The 22,474-nt window shown below is 53.6% G+C and overlaps 1 protein-coding gene across 4 annotated transcripts in view; it reads left to right on the top strand.

Annotated features, from left to right (window-relative positions):
- NEURL1 (neuralized E3 ubiquitin protein ligase 1) overlaps window positions 1-22,474 on the top strand; it is a 158,756-nt gene that overhangs the window by 51,175 nt on the left and 85,107 nt on the right. The window contains exon 1 of one of the 4 annotated variants that reach the window (XM_017851740.1): window positions 10,631-10,813. The exons of the other annotated variants lie outside the window; for them this stretch is intronic. Coding sequence (XP_017707229.1) covers window positions 10,780-10,813 — 34 coding nt within the window. The 5' untranslated portion in view covers window positions 10,631-10,779. Of the gene's footprint in view, window positions 1-10,630; window positions 10,814-22,474 lie in introns of those variants that run through there. 4 annotated transcript variants of the gene reach the window in all.

Here is a 22,474-nt window from a genome sequence, read left to right as displayed (position 1 = left end):
TTCCTGATTCAGGGAACTCCTGGTTCAGAGATAAAGTGAATCAGTCCAATGCCTCCATTTTACAGGTGTGAAAACTGTGTCCCGAGAGGGGACCAACTTGCCCAAGGTCACACAGTGAATTATGGCAGGCAGTGTCATGGTTAGTAACGGACCACCAAACAAAGTCTAATGAAGCCCACCTCCCTCACTTGCCCTGAGAACAAAGAGCTCTGTTCCCTGGAGGGAAGTGGGCTTGGCTAAGCAGGGTTGAGGTTGTGAGGGGTGCAGCATTTGTTTTAGAGAGGGGAGGGGCTCCCAGGGAAGAGACCTCCTGCCCCTGTTTTCCTGCTGGTGGAGCCTAACCCAGGAGCTGCATTTGCTGCCCACCTTCTGGATCCCTGACTGCCACCGCCAGGAGGGAGAAGGCACGGAGACATAAAAAGCCTCCCTAAATTCCAGAGCCTCAGGGCCTGCCTGGAACTCAGGAGTTCTGACTCCCAGGGAAGGCTTTGCTTTCTCAATGTTGACCCTGCACAGTGCTCTGGTTTCTGAAGGAAGTAATCCCGAAGAGGGAGGTGTCAGGGGACAGGAGCCTGAGAGAAGTTACTGGAGAGGGAGGAAAGGAAGGCGGCGGCAATGAGCCACGGATGAATGTGCGAACTGTGAGATGGGGCAGCTGCAGGGAACAGCTAACAGCTACAGCAGTGGGTTTCCGTCATTGCCGTCACCCTGGGGTGGCTCCCCTCCTTGGGTTGTCCTTTGTGCAGGAATCCCACAGTCTTGACAACCACCTTTGGTGGCCACACCTGAACTCTTGTTCAGGTGGGCGGGGCAGCCAGCCCTCAGCCGGCCACATGCCCACGGTCCCCAGGTCTTTAGGGACTAAAAGTCCCTGTTTGTGGAGCTGTGAGATGTGAGGTTGTCCGGGGTTGGGGTCAGGGAATCAGTCTAGGGCTAGGACTGCAGGTGTAGTAGCAGGGGACAGAGTTCCTTCCTGGACTCAGTGGGGGTGAAAAAGCCACTGGCCTTTCCTGAGAGGTACTGCATGGACCCCATTACTCACAGGTACCTCTGTGCCTGGGGATCTTGCCTGTGGCCCAGCAGCTGGCATGGCCGGTGTCCTCTGGGCTCTAGGTCATGGCCTATAGTGGTGGGGACAGAGCTGGCATAGTGCAGTGGCTGGACTCAAGTCATCTCTCACCTTTGCTGTATAAGAACAGAAGTTCCTGTTTTTTGAGCCAAGCCAAGCTCCCTGCTCCTGAAAGGGACCTGCCACCCACTTTTTCTTTCTGGAGCATTTTCAGGTTTATGCCTTGGGACCTGTGAGAACTGGCACTCCCTGCCTCAATCCCCACTTTCTCTTTTGGAGACCTCTGTGGTGCTGAATCTCTGACCCCTACTGTGGGAGTGGCCTAGAGCCTGGCTGGGGCAAGGCCTGCAGGTGAGTGCCTGGGTGCATGGCGGGGACTCTGGCAAAGTAGGATGGTGACTGTGGGCACATTACAGCCAAAGTCCAGGGCAGTCCACATTGGGATCAAACTTCACTTTTTTTTTTTTTTTTTTTTAAGAGACAAGGTCTTCCTGTGTCAGCTAGGCCAGGTGCAGAAGTGTCATCATAGCTCACTGTAACCTCTAATTCCTGGACTCAAGTGATCCTCCTGCCTCGGCCTCCCAAAGCTCTGGGATGACAGACATTTGCCACTGTGCCCAGCTCAAATTTTACATTTGTGGCTGCAGTAGCCCTGGGTCCCTCTGACTGATGCTGTGTTTATTTAACCAAAGGTGGCTGTTCTCAGGGGCAGCACTCTGCAGTAGACAAAGCCCTGGGGCCTGTGCTCGAGTCTGAAATCTGGGTTCTGGCCCAGCTCTGGCACTTTATAACTTTAACAATTAATTTCCATCTCCTTGAGCCTCTGTTTTTCTCTTTCTGTGCAAAGGGATGAGCATCTGTCCTGTGGTACCTGATAGAGTACTTTTGCAGATCCATTAAGACATTGGTGACATTGTTTCATAGCTTTTAAGAGCTGGGTCATTATTCTAAGAGGCCACATGGCAGAGGGGCAGGTGTTGGGCTCTGATGTCCAGTAGGTGTGTGTCTAAATCCCAGCTTAGCTGAGCATTAGTTGTGTGACCTGGGCAAAGTATTCAGTGTCCCCAAGCCTCAATGTTCCCATCTAGGGTGCTGAGTTCCTCCCCTTCTGGGGGCCCAGAGCAGATGTTTCAAGATGCTGGCAGCAGATGTAATTTTCTGAATTGGTTTGGGTACTTATTTGTCAAGTTCCTGCCTAGTTTTTTCAGAGCAAGAGGTGCCAGGACCCCCTACTGACAGGTTAAAGGCCCTGCAGGGCAGCCAGGTCAGAGGGGAAGGGGGGACACAAGGCCTCTAGGTCTTTTGGGGCTAAAGAGCTTTGAGGGGAAGAAGCTCCCAGATAGAACAGCTCTGGGCAGACTGACTTGAGATCAAATCCTGACTCTGCCATTTCCCACCTCTGTGTCCTGGTTTCCTCATCTGTAAGGAAGGGTAAGGTCACGGCCTTTGTATAGAGGTCAGGAGCAGCTCATCTGTGGTGCTACCACATACTAGTGCTTCCCATGCATCCCATGCTGTTCTAAGCACACTACATGAATGAGCTCATTTTATCTCCCCAGTAGCCCTAGGATCTAGGCATTATTACTATCAAGCCAATTTTTCAGAAGAGGAAATAGACACTTAGAGATGTTAGAACCAAGGTGTGAACCTGGGAAGTCTGCCTCTGGAGCCTACTCTTAACCACCACCTGTACTGTGAAGCCCCTAGTGTAGACAACACTGGTGGCATTGAGTAGTGTTTGCTGTGTCACAGCACTGGGATCCAGCTGCCAGTGGCCATACTGGGAGTACCCCAGCCAAGGGCCTGAGTCCCTGTGGGGTCCTGTACTGTCACTTTGTTGTAGCTACTGACACCCAGTATCTGAGCCCAAAGGTTGGAGTAAGAGGCCCCAGGAGGGGCAGCAGGCAGGGGCAGGGCCAAGGCATGGGAGCAGAAGTGGAGGCCAAGTCAGCTGGTCCTGGGCTTGGCCATCCTTCTGTAAGCTGGACCTGGGAGGGGCAGGAAGCAGGCAAGAGCCAGAGGAATCAGAATCCCCAGAGGAAGGAGGGGGCCTCCCAGCTTTGGGGTGGCTTCAGCTAGCTGGGGGCCTGACACAAAGAAGGAGTGGGCACCAGTAGTGTAGGCCGAGCCGTGGGGCTGAAGATGTGTATGTGAGTGTGAGTGTGTGCGTGGGCTGGAGGTGAAGGGAGGGGTGGATTGAGGGGGATCTCTGCCTGTGGAGGAGGGATTTAACCTCCTGTTATCAGCTGCCAGCTTTTCTCATAATCCAGGCAGGCCCAACAGGGATCAGCAGAGTGTGTTTCCGCATCTCAGAAGGACTAGGCCCATGGCTTGTTCCAGCACATCCGCGCTCCTCCTGTCTCCTGCGTCACCCTGTGTCTCCTCATTTCTCTGCGTCTCCTCTCCCCATAAAGTCTCATTGCCTGCCCCTCCTCCCTCTCCCCATCCAGGTTCTGGTGTAGGGAGCAAATCTTGTGCATTCAGACCCTGCTAATTTATCACTTGTGATTGCTGGGACAAAGGCTAGCTTCCAGTTTAAAATTCATTCTATTCCTGAGCAAAAATGCAGCACTAACCAGGTGACAAGGGACTGTTTAATCTACTTCCTTAGAAGAACTGACAGCTACCCAGGACTCTGAAATGGCATTTGCATGTGAGGCACGCATGCAATCATACATGCAAAGCTTAGAACGTGCCTGGTGCAGGGTAAGCGGGTACTGAGTAAATGTTTCTTATTAAAGCAGGTCTTCTATTTCTCCTCCTTGGGGTAACATGTATTTTTTTTTGAGATAGAGTTTTCACTTTTGTCACCCAGGCTGGAGTGCAGTGGCACAATCTCGGCTTACTGCCACCGCCGCCTCCTGGGTTCAAGTGATTCTCCTGCCTCAGCCTCCCAAGCAGCTGGGATTACAGGGGTGTGCCACCACGTCCTGCTAATTTGTGTATTTTTAGTAGAGACAGGGTTTCACCATGTTGGCCAGGATGGTCTCGAACTCCTGACCTCAGGTGATCTGCCCACCTTGGCCTCCCAAAGTGCTGGGATTACAGGTGTGAGCCACTGCGCCTGGCTGTATTCTTAGTGCTGTACTCATATCCTGCATCCCAAGTCACTCCTTTCCAAGGCTGAGACAGAGACCTTAGTCCTTCCAGTTCTATGTGGATTCCCGAGTTCTCTGACTCTCAAGCGTTGCTGTTATGGATGGAGCCAGGCAGCAGCCCTCACAGGTGTTAAGTTATTCAGTTTTCCCAAGTTTCTGGGCCATGTGATCTCCACCATGGAGAAGAGATGGTGGAGGCTCAGAGAAGCTCAGTAGCTTACCTGTCTGACCTGAAGACCAGAGCTCCCACCCTCCACATGGGTGGGGTGGACACACCCATCCGCCCTTCCTGACCTGTGACACAGATCTTATCATCGGCAAATGTTTGCCTCCAGCTAGGGGCTCAGTGGGTGTGGGCTCTGCCTGGCACACTCTGTCCTGGGAATGGGAACCTGGTTTCTTCCTTGTTCTATCCTTCCTGCCTGGCATGGATGGTGACCCTTCTGTCCAGTCCAGGCTGGCCATGCTGGCCCTGAGGCCTGGAACTGGGGAGCATGAGCAGGTGTGTTTGTGTCTCGGAGAGGCAGAGAAAGGGCTGCTTGGCGGTGGGCCTGGGCAGGGAGGGGCCTCAACTCCATCCAGGTTCTGTTTGCTCAGATTCCCTTTCAGTCTCCACCCCGCCTCTGCACCTGTTGTGTTCCCATCCTCCTGGGCGGCTGGCAGCTGTCACGGCTGGGGCACCTGTCCCAGCCCCTGAGGACGCCCTCTGGGCTCCCTGGCTGCAGTTTCTCTGCAGCACACGGCTTGTGCTCTCCATCTCTGGGTGCCTTTATCCTTCTGTCACTCCTCATCTCTCACTCTGGATCCAGACTCGAGGCAGCAGCCTCCACTCTTGTCCTGGCTCTGGCCATAGGAGGAAGCTTTCAGCTGGGGTTCCCTGCTTCCTATTCTCCAGTGCCAGGCCCAGCCTAATGGGTAGAGAGGATGGGGCCCTGGCAGGATGGCCATACTCCTCAAATGCTGATGAGGCGACTCATCAGCTCAATCAAGTTATCGCTTGTTCTTGATGAAGGAAACACTATAGCAGCTAGGGGCTGTCTCCCAGCTCCTCCACAGCAGGGTCACCTCCTCTTCCTGGCCTCCCCAGACCCTAGTCACTTCCCCCTACCTCATAAAAAGAAGTTACCCCTCCTTTGTCCAGTGCTGTCTTCTGTACCTCCTGATGCCCGGATTTGTGTGTCATATTAGGCATAGCAGCAGAAGACATTACTCCTGGGTCCCAGTCCTCCTTGCATTCCACCCACTGTGTGGCCTTGGGAAAGTCTCTATCATTTACTGGGCCTTCTTTGCTATACCTGTAAAATGGGCCCAGAACTTCTTCGCCTGCTTGAAGGTAGGGGCTGGCCCCAGTGCTCTCTGGAGGCTCTTTCCCCTTAGAGAGCTTGGTGCCTGGACTGATGGTTTCTGTTCCCCAGTGAATTTGTTCCATGTTTTATTCTGGAGTTGCTGGCTCTGCCTTAGACTTTGAGTTCTGAGAGGGCAGGTTTAGGCTGGGAATGAGGTCCTAGACCTTGGGAAACCTGGATGAGAGAGGACTTGGTGAGGAAAGCCTTGAGCTAGGTAGACCATCATGGAAACCAAGATGGCATCCAAGGGAAGAGAAGCTGTCTGAAAGGGGTCAGGGGACAGGAGACGGCAGGGAAAGGAGGGACAGCTATGGTAGTGGGGAGGGCCTTGGGAACTGAATGGGTTTAGAAAGCCAAGGGGTCTAAGGTTCCCTAGATGGCACGAGAGGACAGATGCAGCTGGGGATTCTGTCAGACCAGGCCCCCAAGGGCACAGCCAGCCCTGCTTCCTGCCTGCAGGCTTTGAGGTATTAAGTCTGCAACCAGGCCATATATGAGTCTGTTTTCTTCACAGTTTCCAGGATGACATCTCCAGTGTCTGTCTGGGTCACCTGTTAGCGGATGAGAAGTCCAGCCTTACTGCCTGTCCTCTGCCTGCATTTAGGCTTCATCCCTGGAATGTCACCTTCTGTCCACTGGAAAACATCTAGGCTCTGCTGCCACACAGAACCCTTCTCTTCCTTAAGGAGAAGGTCCACTGTCCCCTTGTCTTCTCTCCTGTAAGCAAGAGGAGCCCCTGCCCTTTGCCCTTTCCTGGATAGAACATGAGTTTTGATGTCAGGCAGGTCTGGGTTTAAAGCCTCGTTTGTCTTCCCTTCAGAATAACCTCTAAGCCTCAGTTTTATAGCCTGAAAATGGGGATGATTATAACTCCTGAAGGGAGGTTTTGGGATTGGCTGATACATGAGATACTTAGCACAGTTCCTAGCACACAGTAAGTGATCAATAAATGGTAGCATTTATATATATTTGCTTATATATTTGCTTATAGCCTCTCCATTCCCCTTTCACATCCTTTCTAAAGTGTGGCTATAGAATGGAACACAGATCATTTACCCAGAGCTGAAAGAATCACATTCCTCGATCTCAGCCTGGCTCCTGCTGGGATCTGGAACTGCCTGTTTCCCCGTCCATGCCCGCTTTACACCCCTGGCTTCTGCAGGGCAGGTGTTGGGTCCTGCTCACCAGTTGGTACATAGTGGGCACTCAGTGAATGGTTGATGAATGAATAAGTGAATGAATGATGTATGTTAGTGATTTTCTCACCCCTTTTAGTAACAGAATCCTTTGGTTAAATGACTTTTTTTTTTTTTGAGATGGAGTCTCACTCTGTTGCCCAGGCTGGAGTGCAGTGGCACGATCTTGGCTCACTGCAACCTCGGCCTCCTGGGTTCAAGCAATTCTCTTGCCTCAGCCTCCCCAGTAGCTGGGATTACAGGCGTGCGCCACCACACCTGGCTAATTTTTTATATTTTTGGTAGAGATGGGGTTTCACCATGTTGGCAAGGCTGGTCTTGAACTCCTGACCTCAAGTGATCCACCGGTCTCGGCCTCCCAAAGTGCTGGGATTACAGGTGTGAGCCACCGCACCCGGCTCCAAATGAGAGTTTATGGGATGCCTCAGTGAATAAAACAGAGAAGGGGTGCAGCTCTTCTGCCATATCCCGGGGCTGCCTCCCCCTCTAGAGGTCCTGGACACTGCCTAGTGAAGTGACAGGAGAGGGAAGCCTCAGACACAGGACACTGCCACATCCTATTTGGGGAAGTGATTGTGGGAGACAGGCTCATACGTCTGTGGGAAAAGCCCTTTAGACAACAGTGTCGAAGGCCTCGGGGCCACTCAGGCCGCCTCCCAGTTCTCTGTTCTGTTTTACTCAAGTGGCCAGAGTTGGGGCTGCTGCTCACCTGAAGGACTCCCAGCTCGTGGAGCCCTCAACCTGCCCCTATCCCTGCTTGTTTACCACTTGGCTGCTTTCCCACAGTCCTGTATCTGAAAATTACATGATTTCAGGTCTGTTTGTGAGATGTTTTCTGAGTGCCTGCTCTGGGCGGGGGCAGGAGTGATGTGATGCCCGAGGGGAGTAAGGCTAAGTCAGGCAAGGCCCAGCCCTGCGGGGTGTGGGATGCAGGATGCTGCTTCTGCTGCTCCCTCCCCTGGAGCCTCCTGCCTCCTCCCTTACCCTTCACAACCAGATAGGACAGTGACTTTCTGAAATGTGGGTCTGGTTTTGTTGCCTCCCTGCTGCAGGACTTCCCTGTTGCTCTCAGGAGGAAGGCCAGAGTCTTCACCCTGCTTCTGAAGACCCTTCTGGTGTATCCCTGACCTATCCTGGCTGGGCAATGGAGCATTTCCTGAGGCTCCTCCTGCTCACCCTGCTCCATACCAACCTTGCTTCTGAAACGTGCCAGCTCCCAGTCCCTCCGTGTTCTCCTAACCCCTTCCCCAGACCCACTCAGAAGTGGGAGCTCATTTCTTTCAGACCCTTTTTCTCGGGTTGTGATTATATACTCCTTAGTGAGGCTACTTGATAAATGTTTGTTTCCCTCTGGACTGGAAGTCCACGAGAGCCAGGACCTGCCACTGAGGACCACCCTTGCACCCTTAGTGTCTGACACATAGTAGGGGATCAATAAATGTGGGTAGAGTTGAATTAAATGGTTGAGGTGCACCCAGGCGAACCTGGGGCAAGCAGAGAGGGCCCCAGCCAGGCCATGGCTCTCTGTATCGGACAGAGTAAGGTAAGGGTTAGGAGATGCCCAGCTGAGGAGCTCAGAGGAAAGACAAGTGCCAAGAACAGGGACTTACTCTTACCTGGGGCCCTAGGGAGGCTTCCCAGAAGTGTTCCCAGTGCTGGATGATGGGAAGGGGGCATTCCAAGTGAGAAGAAGGCAGGAACCACGGTGAGAGGGAGGCTGGTGTCTGGGTGTGGGGCCATAGGAAGGCCAGGCTGGGCATGTGCGAGGGGTTGGTGGGCAAGGGGCCAGCTGGGTGTGTTAAAAGGCAGGCAGGCTGCGCAGGCTGACTCTGCTGCTACGGGAACAGCCTCCAAAGCATCTTCTTTTGGCCTCAATTTCCTCATCTGTAAAATGGGCATACACATACACTGATCTCTTAGGGTTGTCGTGAGCATTGAACAAGTTAAATGCGTCACATGATCAGGGCAGTGCGGAGCACACAGTAAGGCCTCGTGTTTGCTGTTATTATGATCATTATCCTGCAAAAAGAGTTTGGCTTACTTTCTCCTTGTCAGACTGACTTAGCTTCCCGCCCCCATGGGAACTGGGTATGTGTGCCAGGAAGTGTGTGTGTGTACGTGTGACTCTGCACAGCCACAAGCTGGCATGTGCCTGTGGAAGGTAGGCTGCCTTGTGTGGACTCGGGTGTCGTGACTTCTCCCAGAAGTCTTGGGCATGCCTTTGGCTCGGAGGAGGTTCCGCAGGCTGGGTTTGCTCTCTCACTCAGATCCTGCCCAGCCCTCTGCTGATGACTCTAGGTCAGGCCTGAGTGGCCCTCCTTGTTCTCCTAACCCGTTCCCCAGACCCACTCAGAAGTGGGAGCAGCAGGGTCTTCAGCTGTGGGTTCAGGACCCAGTCCAGTCACTTACAGGGCCCATGTCTCTGAGTTCCATCTGCTGTGGGGCAGCCTCTACGTTTCCTGTGGCTCCTTCTTCAGCCCCTACCCCTCTGTCCTCCCACCGGCCCATTGGCTTTCTTTTCCCTCCCAGTCCTTTCCCTGCAGTCCAAGATCCCAGACCTTGAGGACAGGGGCTGGGGTCCAGGCCAGGGCCAGGGAGGAGGGTGCTGTCCTGTTGTCCTGGTAGAGTCCCCTGAGCTTGTGTTGGATGGTGACATTGTCCCTCAGACATGGCCTGAGTCCTGGTCCTGCCTGTGACCTGCTGGGTAACCTCAGGCAAGCTCCTTAGCCTCTTAGAACCTCCACTTTCTTCTCTGTAAAACAGATATCATCATAGCCGCTGCCACCCACGCAGTTCCTGGTGCACAGTGCATGCTCACTGCATGGCAGCTGCTCTCTTGATGATGATCTGGGCTGCCGGCATGCTTGCCCAGGGCTGGAGGGGCCTGCCATCCCAGCCTCCCTCTTCCCCCTCTGTCCACACCTTTCACTCTTCCCTGAGTGTGGGGTGTCAGTGTCCACCTTAAGATTTCTCTAGAAACTTTGTGAGTCTGTGGAAGCAGTCATGTGTTGAGTGTGTACATTGAGAGGTGTGTATGTAACCATGTGAGTACATGTCTGGTGGGCAGTAGATGGCTGAGTGTGCTCAGTGGTGAATGCTCCCAAGTGCCTGTGAGCCCACAGTGCACATCTGTGTGACAGGATGCAGAAGAATAGTGCAGGTCTGTGTTGGGGTGTGGTGTGTGTGTATGTGTATGTACATGATTAAAGGGACAGATTGGTGTGGGGGGAAAAGCCTGGATTCTGGTGCTGTACTGCCTGGGTTTGCATCCCAACCTTGCCACCTTTTAGGTGAGCAGCCTCTCTTTGTCTCAGTTTTCTCATCTGTAAGACCATCATCATCATCTTAGAGATGGTACCTGTTGATAACGACTGTAATACTGACCTCATCATTCAGCCTGTGAGGACCAAAGGAGTTAATACTTGCAAAGCCTTTGGAACAGAGCCTGGAAGAAGACAGAAACGGTGTTAGCACTTGATGAACAGCTCCATCAGCTTGATTGTGAACTTCTTGAGGGCAGGGACAAAGTCTGTTTTGTCTCCCAGGGGGTCTGCTCTCACCTAGCAGGACCTCTGCATATAGTAGGTGCATGAGGCTGGTGAATGAATGGCTGTCGGCCTGGGCCTTCAGGGAGGGGTGTGTGTGTCACTGCATCCCTGAGATGGGGCTGTGTGTGATGGGGATGTGTGTGCGTGTGCGCGCCTCTGCTCGCCTTCTGGAGCTCGCTGCTATTTCAGGAAGCCTCCAGTCTCCTCCTCCTTATGTAAATAAACATGACAGATCCCATCGGCTGTACCAGCGCGGGAGGTGGGGAGGCTGGAGTGGGTGGGAGCGGGGAGGCGGCGGCCGGAGGGGTGTGCGTGCTGCGTGCGCGTGTGGCCGGCTGGCCGCGGGCGGGCGGCGTGCGCGTGTGCGGGAGGGGGCGCGTGGGGGCGCGGGAGGGGCCTTGGCCCTGCCATGCCGGTCTCCGCCCGCGGGGGAGGAGACGGGGAGGAGGAGGGGAGCAGCCGGCCGGGGCGACTCAGTGACCAGCCGCCCAGCAGAGGTGGCTGCACTGCCCGCCGCCCGAGATGGGGGGACAGATCACCCGGAGCACTCTCCATGGTAAGGCCCCGCGGATGCCTGCGGGCCCGCCCACCTTAGCCCGGAGACCGCCTGGGGAGGCCCGGCGGAGGGGCGCTGGGACTGAGGGCTTGGTCATGACCCTACCTCTTCACTCCATGGGGGGTCTGGGGCTGTGTGAGGGACACCTTTTGGTGGTGGGCACTGGGGTGGGGGCAGCAAGGGAGCTGGGTAGAGCGGGAAGACGGGTGCCTTCCCTGACAGTGGCGCCTCCCACTGATGGTGGGAGTCAGGCAGCTGAGGCTCCCCACAAAGTCTCCTTGTCCTCTTACCTCCATGTCCTCTTACCAAGGTGCTGACTAGTCCCCAAGTGGGATGCGAGGTCCTGGGTGTCCCTACCCGCCTCTCCCGGGACAGAGGCAGCCACAGTTAGATAGCTAGGGGGACCTGCTTGTCGGCCCTGGGATGTGGGCCTTGGAGGTGGTGGTGTGTTCTCTGCTGGAGCCCTGCAAAGACGTGTGGGCACCCACATGTGTGCCGAGTGTGCAAGTGTGTCTTTGCTCATGAGTAGGCACTGAAGGTGCCTGTGGGTGTGCACCTGTGCTGGCTTGTGCCTAAGCACACGGGTGTGCAAGTGACAGCACCCCACAGTGCCTGACCTCGCTTCTCCAAGTGTGTGCTCTGTGGGGGAGGCCAGCGAACTTCTGAGCCCTGCAGGTCACGTCCACAGTCAGACAGACCCACAGCCTGGAGCTGAAGGGGTGAAAGAGAGGGGGCCACTGGCTGGCTCCCCATTTGCAGAGCTCCTGCTTCCTCCAACCCCTGTCCTCTTGTTCCTCTAGCTCTAGTACTGTGGTCTGGGGAGCGCCATGGCGGATGTGGCAACAGACCCAGAGAGAAGCCTTCCTAGGGACTTGCGTGTCTTCCCTGGGCCCTGGGAACTGGGGTTCCTTTACAAACTGGCCAGAACAGCACGGGCTGACCTTGGGGAGTCCCTGATGCACTCCCCTATGTCCCCTGCTCCCTGCTTGGGCGGGGTATTAGGAGGTGGGACAGTGTCCATCTGCCGAGTCCAGTGGGCACTGAGAGCCTGGGAGAGGCTCAGGAAGGAGGGTGGTGGCAGGAGCGCGTGGGCAGCTGCAGCCGGAACTGGTGACCAGGTGGCTTCTCCCTTCCAGGCTCTGGACTTTGGGAGAGTAATTTCTAATTAAAAAAGAAAAAAGACAGGGAAAGATGTGGGAAAAGCAAATGATTGGCTCTCTTAAAAGGAAATGAATTCTGTCCTGGGTTTGGAGGGCTAAGTGACAGATGGAAGGCCCTGGAAGACACATAATCCGGAGCCAGGCCAGGGGCACTGCCAGTGGCCTGGGCCTTGGCCGGAGACTTGGATTGGGCTGACCTGGGCCTGGCCTTGCCTGTCTGTGGGGTGGGGGTTCTTCTCAGGGCTTGCTGGCCCTGGTGGGGCCTGTTGGCAGAGAGTCTGGAGCCGACTGGCATTTTCCACTGGAGTCAGACTTGGGCAAGCCTGTGGTCTGTGAAGGACAGAGAGGCCCTCAGAGCAGGCTCAGGACACACTACACTGTCCTCCAGCTGGAGCACAGGCTCCCTAGAGGGTGAGGACCTGAGACCACCCTAGCTCATGCTCTGGGAGTGGATGGATGTGTTTTGTAAGGAAGGCAAATGTCTTCCTGAGCCTCAGTTTTCTCACCTGTCAATGAGACTAGTAATAGCACCCTCCTAAGACTGCTGTGCAGGCCAGGTCCGGTGTTCACGCCTGCAATCCCAGACACTTTGGAGGCTGAGGTGGGAGGATTGCTTGAGCCCAGGAGTTTGAGACCAGCCTGGGCAACATAGCGAGACCTTGTCTCAAGAAAAAAGAAAACAAGATTATTGTGAGGATTACATGAATCATGTGAGCAGAGAACTCAACATGGGGAAAATCAAGAGGGCTTGGAAAGGCGTCCTGGGCCCAGGGTCATATTCCCTCCCTCTCATTTGTCCCATTTCCCTGGAGGCAGGAGGATCACTTGGGGTGCTCTGAGAACTCTAGGAATTGGGCCTGCAGGCAAGGTGGCCATCAGTGAGCGCTCATCAAATGCCCCATCTGCCTTGGCCTCCACCCTTTTGCCAGGACTGCCCTCCCAGGCGGGGCCTCCCTTAAGCTGGCCCTGGCCTTTGCCATTGCACAAGTAGAGGGGACAGGAGTTGGAAGGTCTGGAGAGGGAATGTTTGCCTGTGCCCATACAGCCAACCCCCACCCCCATCAGAACCCTTGCATATGTGTCCTCACGCATCCATGCCCATGTGTGCCCACACCTGTACCCACGCCCTGGCTGCCCCAGCAGCTCTGGTTTCACCTTCTTCTGGGAAATGAGCTGGGGCCAGCGTGAGACACAGGGGTTTGCTCCTTCCTAGGTGTGCCGTAGCCTGTAGCTGGGCTCCTGAAGGCACATTGAAATGGTTCTTGATTGTATTTTTCTTCTCTTTTTCTTTTCTTTTTTTTTTTTTTGAGACGTAGTCTCGCTCTGTCACCCAGACTGGAGTGCAGTGGCACGATCTCGGCTCACTGCAACCTCTGCCTCCTGAGTTCAAGCAATTCTCTGCCTCAGCCTCCTGAGTAGCTGGGATTACAGGCACCTGCCACCATGCTCGGCTAATTTTTTGTATTTTTAGTAGAGACGGAGTTTCACCATGTTGTACAGGCTGGTCTTGAACTCCTGACCTCGTGATCCACCCGCCTCAGCCTCCCAAAGTGCTGAGATTACAGGCATGAGCCACCGCGCCTGGCTGATTGTATTTTCTTTAGGGCCTTGGACTTTCGGCTTGTTTCAGGCCAAACATTTTGGATTGCTGCGTTAAAGTGGGTGAGGGGAGGGTGACAGAGAGGACCCAGGACTCTGTATGTGTGTCGGGGGTTATCTAATTGTGTGTTTTGTTTGTGGACGTGTTTTGGCTCTCTGAGCTTCTGATGTCAACAGATGTGTATCTGTGTTTTAGATCTCTGTGTACCTGTGTGATGTGTCTGTAACTGTGGATTGAAGCGACTGTGTGTTGCTGTGCCTATGTTTCCACGCGGGGGCAGCCACATCTGTGGTCCTCTGTGCCTGTGCCATGCCTCTGTGTGTGTGTGTGTGTGTGTGTGTGTGTGTGTGTGTGTGTGTGTAGTGCGGCTGGTGGTGAGGAGTCGGGCTCCTCTGGGACCGGCCTGGCAGGACACCCATGGGGAAATGAATTCCCGTTTGGAAAATGGTTTCAGTGGTTACACGCTTGATCTCTTCCATCCGGCAGGTTTCCAGAGCTGCTCCCAGTCTTGAGGGCAGGCTGACAGGGGTGGGAAGGGGAGTGCGAAGAGGGAGACAGCAGTGACACTGGGAGGCCTCCCTCCTCTCGCCTCTGCTGTCCTCTCTTCTTCCTTTCCCCCCACCTTCCTCCTTCACCTCCCTTCTGTGCTCCCTCAGGGCAAGGAATGGACCCCTTGCTGACGGCTGATGTGTAGGTGACACATGCACATGCACCCAGACATACATGTCACCCTCAGGTTAGTCTCTGGGTTTAACAAGCCTGAGTGTTGGAGGATGCTGGTGTACAGGGACCCCAGATATTGGCTCCCACCCCCTCCTGTCACAGAGGGAGAGGCTGCAGCCAGGAAAGGGAAATGGCTAACTGAGGCCATACAGCTGGTGCCTCAGTGGGGAAGCCAGGCCTTCTTCCTTCTGCAGCCGGTCCCCTACTTACCCTTCTTGGGTTCCTTAATCCTCAAGCAGGCAGCAGTGGAGAAGGCATCCAGTGGCCTTGTGAGATTAGCAGAGGGAGCCACCCATCTCCTGGCAGCAGCTCTGGGGGCTTAGAGCAAGGGGAGCTCCGGAGCTTGAAGGTGCACACCCCCACACCCCGCTCGTGCCTGTGGACTCGAGGAAGGTGGGCATCGGGTCACTCTAGCTCTGTGTTCCCTTACCTCAGCCTGGCGCCTGGCACACAGTGGCTCCCAGCAGATGCTGGGTTAGTGGGTAGGGGGGAAGAGTGTGGGGTGGACAGCCTTGCCTGCTGGACGGCAGGGCAGTTGGAGCTGAAGGTGGCCTGAGGGGGTGGGTGGGGGAACCATCAGGGAGGTGAGGCCAGGGCTGGGCAGTGAGGCCAGGCAGTATTTGGAGAGGAAGGGAAGGAAGGAGCAATTATTCTCCGGGAGAGTTTGAATCCTGTTCTGCTCTTGCTGGCTGTGTGACTTTGGGTCAGTCCCTTCATCTGCCTGCGTCTCAGTGTCCACTTCTGTAAATTGGGAAGGGTAAGTTACATAGTAAGCACTCCACAGAGTGTGCTTTTATGAAGGTTTTTGTGGAGGCTCCTCTAGGCCTGTGTGTGCTTGCCAGCGCATACACACACACGTGCACACACACACACGTGCACATGCACACACATGCGCACACACGTGCACACACATACATGCGTGCACGCACACATCACATACATACGCAGGTGCACACACATACACACATGTACGCACACATACACACATATATACACACATATGCACATGCACACATATACACAATGCATGCACACATTCATGCACACATACACACACAGCCACAAGTGCACACATAGACACACTCACACACACATATACACACACGCATGCACACACACACACTCACCTGCTGCCTCTGTGTCCCCCAGCCCTTCTGGGCCTGCACAATAGTGCTTGTGTCTGTCATGAGGCACACCTGCCATCTGTGTGTGTGCACGCATGTACACATGCATGACTATGGATTTGATATGGGGAACTAGGGGTGCTGATGTTACTGGGCTGCGCGTCCCCCCATTCTCCAGGCCTGGCCTGGGGGGTTTGGGGAGATGCTGGGAGGACAGGGACAGGGATTGGGAGCTGAGCCCTGAAGAGTTAACATTTGGAGTCCCCTCCTGGAATCTTGAGGTGGGACACAAGAGGGAGAGGAGGAGGACTGGTCCTCTTCCCAGCAGTGAGGAATTGGGAGTCACAGCTGTATACATCTCTGGCTGCTAGAAATGTCAGTATGGGGATGTTGCAGAGTGAGAGAGAGCAAGAGGCTCAGTTGGGGATTAACTTGGCTACGAAGGTGTCTGTCTTGCCCATTCCCTACCACTTTCTTTCACCCACCCTGTCATGATAGGTTCATTCATCTTCCAGGGAGCAGCAGGACCTAATGTTCCCATGCCAGGCGCTCTGTGGGAGGTGCTAGGGTGCTAACATGGCCCCCACCCTGGGCATGCACGGGGGCTGCGGTGTTCATGGAGAAACTGACTTAGGAGGAGAGAGGGGACTGAGCATGCCAGTCAGCTAGCTGGGATCCGTGGAGGAACCTCTGCACAGTGCAACAGATCTGAGTTCAGAGCCCAGCTCTGCCACTTACCAGCTATGTGACTTTGGGCCAAGTTATTACCTCTCAGAGCCTCTGTTTCCTTATCTGTGAAATGGAACTATTGATACTGTTTTAGTCATCTATTGCCGCTTAACAAATTATTCCAAAACTTAGCAGCTTAAAACAACAAACATTTAATGCTCTCCCGGTTTCTGTGGCTCAGGAATCTCTGTGCTGTTTAGCTAGGTGCCTCTGGCTTCATGTCTGTCATGAGGTTGCAGTTACATTGTTGGCTGTGGCTGCATCAAAAGGCTTGCCATACTTACTCATGTGGCTATGGGCAGTCCTTGGTCCCTTGCCAAATGGGCTTCTCCATGGAGTGGCCCTACACCATGGTGGCTGGCTTCCCCCTGAGGGAGCAATTTAGGAGAGGCAAGAGAGTAACCAAGATGGGAGCCACAGTCTTTTTATAACCCAGTCTTGGGTGTGACATTCCATTACTTCCTCTGTATTCTTTTTTTTTTTTTGAGATGGGAGTCTCACTCTTGTCACCCAGGCTAGAGTGCAGTGGTGTGATCTCAGCTCACTACAACCTTCTCAGCTCACTACAACCTCCACCTCCTGGGTTCAAGCAATTCTCCTGCCTCAGCCTCCCGAGTAGCTGGGATTACAGGTGCCTGCCACCATACCCGGCTAATTTTTTTGTATTTTTAGAAGAGACAGGGTTTCACCATGTTGGCCAGGCTGGACTCGAACTCCTGACCTCAGGTGATCCACCCGCTTCGGCCTCCCATAGTGTTGGGATTATAGGCCTGAGCCGCGGCACTTCCTCTGTATTCTATTCATTTGAAGTTACATGTTAGGCCCAACCCACGCTTAAGGGGAAGGGGTCACACAAGGGCCTGAAGGCCAAGAGGTGGATTCAGGGATTGTTGGGGCCATTGTAGGGGCTGTTCCCATAGATACCTGCCTTGCAGGGATTGGAGGGTGTGATCAGGTTGTGTATGAAGGGCAAACGCTGCGGCGTTTGATACACAGGAAAGAATCAACCCTCATGGCCTTCCTTATCTGATTCTTTTCTACTGCTGGCAAGTGAGGAGCTATTGAAGGTTCTTGAGCAGGCAGGCTGTAGTCAGGCATGCTAGGCAGGGAAGGGAGCTGCTCCCTTTATTCCATTCTTTTTCTAATTTCTCCACTGGACACCAGAAAGGGCAAGGCACAAAATGGGTGCTGCCTGAACTCCTGCCAATTCATCAGTAGATAGAAGAATCAAACACTAGCAATTCATTCAGCAACTTTTATTGAGGACCTGCTGTGTGCTGTGAACCAGGCTATGGGGCAACAGCAGTAAAAAAGACAATGGGGCTGGGTGCCGTGGCTTATGCCTGTAATCCCAGCATTTTGGGAGGCCTTGGTGGGCAGATCATGAGGTCAGGAGTTTGAGACCAGCCTGACTAACATGATAAAACCCCATCTCTACTAAAGATAGAAAAATTAGCCAGGCGTGGTGGCTTGTGCCTGTAATCCCAGCTACTCAGGAGGCTGAGGCAGGAGAATCTCTTGAGCCTGGGAGGCGGAGGTTGCAGTGAGCCCAGATTAGGCCACGGCACTCCAGCCTAGGTGACAGAGCCAGACTCGGTCTCAAAAAAAAAGAAAGTGGTCTCTGCCCTGGGGAGGCTCACAGTCCATCAGGGGGATAGACAGGCACAAATACCCTGCAGCCTTTCCCAGTGCAGTGCTACTCTGCAGAACACAGAAGCTGATGGGAGTGACTTCTTAACTCTCCTGAGGATGGCATAGAACCAAAACCATTCTGGATGCAGAAGAGACAAGTCAGTGCATTGCATACAAGTGCCTTGGGGTATCTGGGCTTAATCTTGTGTAAGAACCAGGGTTGGGAAAGGCTGCTTGGTGATGGGTGCTCCGTTAGGGGGCTTATGGGGTCCTCAGAGGTCCATAGTAAGGCCCCTAACCTAGTCTTGAAAAAATCTACGTCTGAAGGATGCGTGAGAAAGGCAGATATATAGGTGGGAAGGAGGAAGGAAAGGTTCCCAGCACAGAAGTGGGCTTGGGCCAAGCCTGGAAATCAGAGGCAGGTGTGGGAGGTAGAGGCCCCTTTAGGGAACCCAAAGAAGTTTAATTCTGCCCAGTTTTATAATCATCTCTGTCCCCCAAGTTCTATCCCCACCTGTCCATTTCCCACCAGGAGTCAGGCATCCCCAGCTTTCCAACCATTCTCCTAAATCCTTTCCCCCAGAGCCCTGTTCAGTTAATGCAGATAAGCGAGTCCAAATCAGAACCACCCTGGCAATCTGAGATTAGGACGTTTGGGGTAAAATAAGACTGAAGTTCCTGGTCTCCCACTGGGCTGAAATGATCAAGTGTTAAAGTTTGCAAAATTCTTTCACATCTGTAAATTTACCCGGGCATCACTACAGCCTAGAGAGGTGGGCAGGGCAGCTATGATGAGCTTCATTTTACAGAGAAATAAATCAAGGTCCAGAGAGGTGAAGCAACTTGTCCAAAGTCACACAGCAAGTCTGTGGCCTGGTCAGGGTTTGAACCCAGGGCCTCTTGCCTCCAATGCTCATTCTCTGTGCCTCGCTCCACCACCCAGAAAGTGAGATGAGACTGTCTCTTGGATGAAGATGATGATGCCAGCACTGGTATTCAGGACCATGGGTTCAAAACAAGATGATCTTGGATGCAGTGGGCTTCAGCTGGGCCTTGAAAGATGGGTGGGGTTTGGAGAGGCGCAGGTGAGGCAGAGGGAATGGTTTGAGCAAAGGTGTGGGGGTAGAAAGCAGAGTGATATAAATAGGAATAATAATAATAGCAACTGCTTACTGAATTTTACGTACATCATCTATTTGAATCCTCACAAGAATCCCATGAAGGCCTGCCATGACCCCATTTTACAGATGAGGAAAGTGAGGCTCCCAGAGGTCTTACGGTTAGTGACAGAGCTGCCTCGTTTGGAGGCAGCCAGCCCTGGGTTCAGATCTGGGTTCATCACTCAATGTGTAAACCTAACTTCAGAGGATCTGTGCCAGAATGGCGTTGGGGGCATAAATCAAGACACTGCCCTTGAAGCCATGAGAGGCTGGGCACTGGCATCAGTATCAGTGCCTCTGCTCTTGGCTGGGGTGGTGAGCTCCCCCCATCTCTCCTTGGCAGCCCAGCTGAGACCAGCCTAGGGCATCTGGGGCTCTGCCAGTGGTTCTGGGGCAGAGCTTGGTGGGGGCCATCGGGAGGTCACTCTGGAGGCTATGTGTGTCCAGGCGTCTGCCCCGGGACCCCGCTGAGAGGCAGGAATGTGGTCCGCCAGCTGAGGGTCACCCAGAGGGCTGGCCAGGCTTGTGTCTGGCAGCTCATAAATGCCCAGGAGGAATGGGGCTGTCGGGGGAGTTTCCACCATGTCAGCAGCAGCCTCGCCTAAGGAGGGTGCCCCCACTGGGGCTCCCAAGAAGCCTGTAAACCTGTCACTTGAGGGCCCTCCCTGGGAGCTCTGCTGAGAGCCAGGTGGCACAACTGGGGCTCCATCCAATTGTGTGTGTCCCTGGTGGAGCAGCTGTGCAGCCCACACATCCCCTATTTTGAGGCCCTTTGCTGCAGCTGCTCCCCCTGGGCCCAGCCCCTCCTGCACACAACCTTCCCCGAAGTGCCTGCCATCTTGGACTCATGGGGAAAAGGAGCTCTAGTACCAGAGGCTGAGTAGGGTAAAGGACCCCAGACGTGGCCTTGGAAGACCAGGGTTCAAGTCCCAGTTCTGCCACCTAACTGCTGTGTGACCACAAGTGAGTTGCTTAACCATTCTGAATCCAACTCCTTCATTCGTAGAATAGGAACCTTAAATAGTCATAGGCCCGGTGCTGGGAGGGATCCTGTTGGATAGTGTAGGGAGGAAGCCCCACCCCCTGCTGCCCCCTCTGGACCCTTGGCATCAGAGCTATGTCCAAAGTTCATTCTCATTTTGCTTTCCGCTTGCCACCCCACTCCCTGCCCCCAATATTTTAATGCCAGCCGGGATGGAGGAGGGGGTAGCAGGAGCAGGAGCAGCCACAGTGGGGAGGAGGGGGTCGCCCTGATGAAGGCTTCACGTTGGACACTCGTAGTCCATGAGAACAGCGCCCCCTAGAGGAGTGCTGGGGAGAGCGCATCGTGGCCCCTGCCCTGGTTCAGAAGAGTGGCAAGGCCTGAGTTAGGGCTGTAGCCGTAGGGTGAACAAGAGAGGACAGAACTCAGGTGTGCTTATTCCTGAGGCAGGATTGGTAGATTGGGTGAGGGGTGCTCAGGGGCTCCCCTGGAGCCAGGAGCAGGGCGGGGCAGGTCAGGAGTGCAGCTGGGGCCTGCCACATGACAGGAGCCCGCAGTTCATGGCAGGAAAACCAGAGAGGGTTTTCAAGTGGTCTCCCCAGAGGTGGCTTGGTGGGCGATGATCACACAGCGAGCTGAGTACAGAGAGAAGGGGCTGAGGATAGCTGCTCAGGGCGGGCCTGGCCTCCATGGCTGCCCCGACGACCTGTTCACACTGTTGGCAGAAGACAGGCATGGTAGTCAGTGGGTGGGGCTTTGCAGCTACCGAAGTGCTCTCTCTCCATAGCTGGAGCAGGGAACCCCTGTTCTGTTTCATAGCTGTGGAAGGAACTTAAGGGTTAGGGTGACAGGCCCAACCAAGCACTGGGGGTCTTCTGGTAGATGGCCACATCCAAGGCACTGCGCAGGGTGAGCTGATGGTGGTGCCATGGTGGTGAGAAAGTGCAGCCTCTCTTCTTTCCATCTGAATGAAGATGTGACTTGTTAGTTGTATTATAGATTTTACTTTTTAATTTAATTTAATTTTTTGTTTGAGACAGGGTCTTGCTCTCTTGCCCAGGATAGAGTGCAATGGTGCTACCATGGCTCACTGCAACCTTCCGGGCTCAAGTGATCCTCCCGCCTTAGCCACCTGAGCAGCTGGGATTGCAGGTGTGCACCACCACGTCTGGCTAAGTTTTGTAGGTTTTTTTTTTTGTAGAGAAGGGGTTTTGCCATGTTCCCAGGCTGGTCTCGAACTCCTGGGCTTATGTGATCAGCCTGCCTTGGCCTCCCAAAGTGCTGGGATTACAGACCTGAGCCACCACACCCAGCCAGCTGTAGCTTTTAAATTGAGGTATCATATGTATATAGTAAAACTTGTCCTTTTCAAGTGTGTAGTTTTGTGAGTTTTGACAATGTACAAGTTGTGCAACCACTACCCCAATCTCAAGATATGGAACATTATTTCTTTCTTTTCTTTCTTTTTTAGAGACGAATCATGCTCTGTCACCCAGTGGTGCTATCATAGCTCACTGCAATCTCAAATTCCTGGGCTCAAGCCATCTTCACGCTTCAGCCTCCCAAGTAGCTGGGATTACAGGTGTGAGACACCATGCCTGGCTAATTTTTTATTTTTATTTGTACAATGAGATGGGGTCTCACAGTGTTGTCCAGGCTAAGATATGGAACACTTCTATCGCCATAAAAACTTCCTTCCTGCTTCTTTGTAGTCAAATCTCTCCCCTGCTCTCCTTCTGTGATACCTACTGATCTCTGTGTCTCTCTAGTTTTGTCTTTTCCAGAATATCTTACAGATGGAATCGTACAGCATACAGCCCTTTGCATCTGGCTTCTTTTACATAGCATATTTTTGAGAGCCATTTGTGTGTCTGTGTGTATCAGTGGTTATGTTCCTTTTTATTGCAGAGTAGTGATTGCATGGAGCTGCCACATTTTTAACTGTTCACCAGCTGAAGGACGTTTGAGTTTTTTCTAGTTCAGGGTTATCATGAATAAAGCTGCTGTACATTTGTGTGCAGGTCATGTTTTCATTTCTTGTGGGGAAATGCCCAGAAGCGTGAGTGCTGGGACATATGTTAGGAGTTTTTCGCTTCATGAGAAACTGCCAAACCATTCTCAACATTGGCTTTCCAGGTTGCGTTGCATCGCAGCAGGAATGCAGGAGGGCTGAGGACATGGTTTACACTTCTGTGTTTTGGTGGCATACATATAAATACATGTGTCAATGTATTGCCCTGTATGTATGCTACATGAGATGTTTTTGGGTGGTACATGAAAGAACCTTTTTTTCTTTTCTTTCTTTTTTGAGACTGAGTCTTGCTCTGTTGCCCAGGCTGGAGTGCAGTGGTGCCATGTCGGCTCACTGCAACTGTCCGCCTCCTGGGTTTAAGCAATTCTTGTGCCTCAGCCTCCCAAGTGGCTGGGATTACAGGTATGTGCCACCCTTCCCAGATAATTTTTGTATTTTTAGTAGAGACAGGGTTTCACCATGTTGGCCAGGCTGGTCTCGAACTCATGACCTCAAGTGATCCGCTTGCCTTGGCCTCCC

This window comes from Rhinopithecus bieti, unplaced genomic scaffold, assembly GCF_001698545.2.
Source record: "Rhinopithecus bieti isolate Rb0 unplaced genomic scaffold, ASM169854v2 scaffold_31787, whole genome shotgun sequence".
NCBI classification, from domain to species: Eukaryota; Metazoa; Chordata; class Mammalia; order Primates; family Cercopithecidae; genus Rhinopithecus; species Rhinopithecus bieti.
This window is presented reverse-complemented; position numbering and strand designations above follow the sequence as displayed.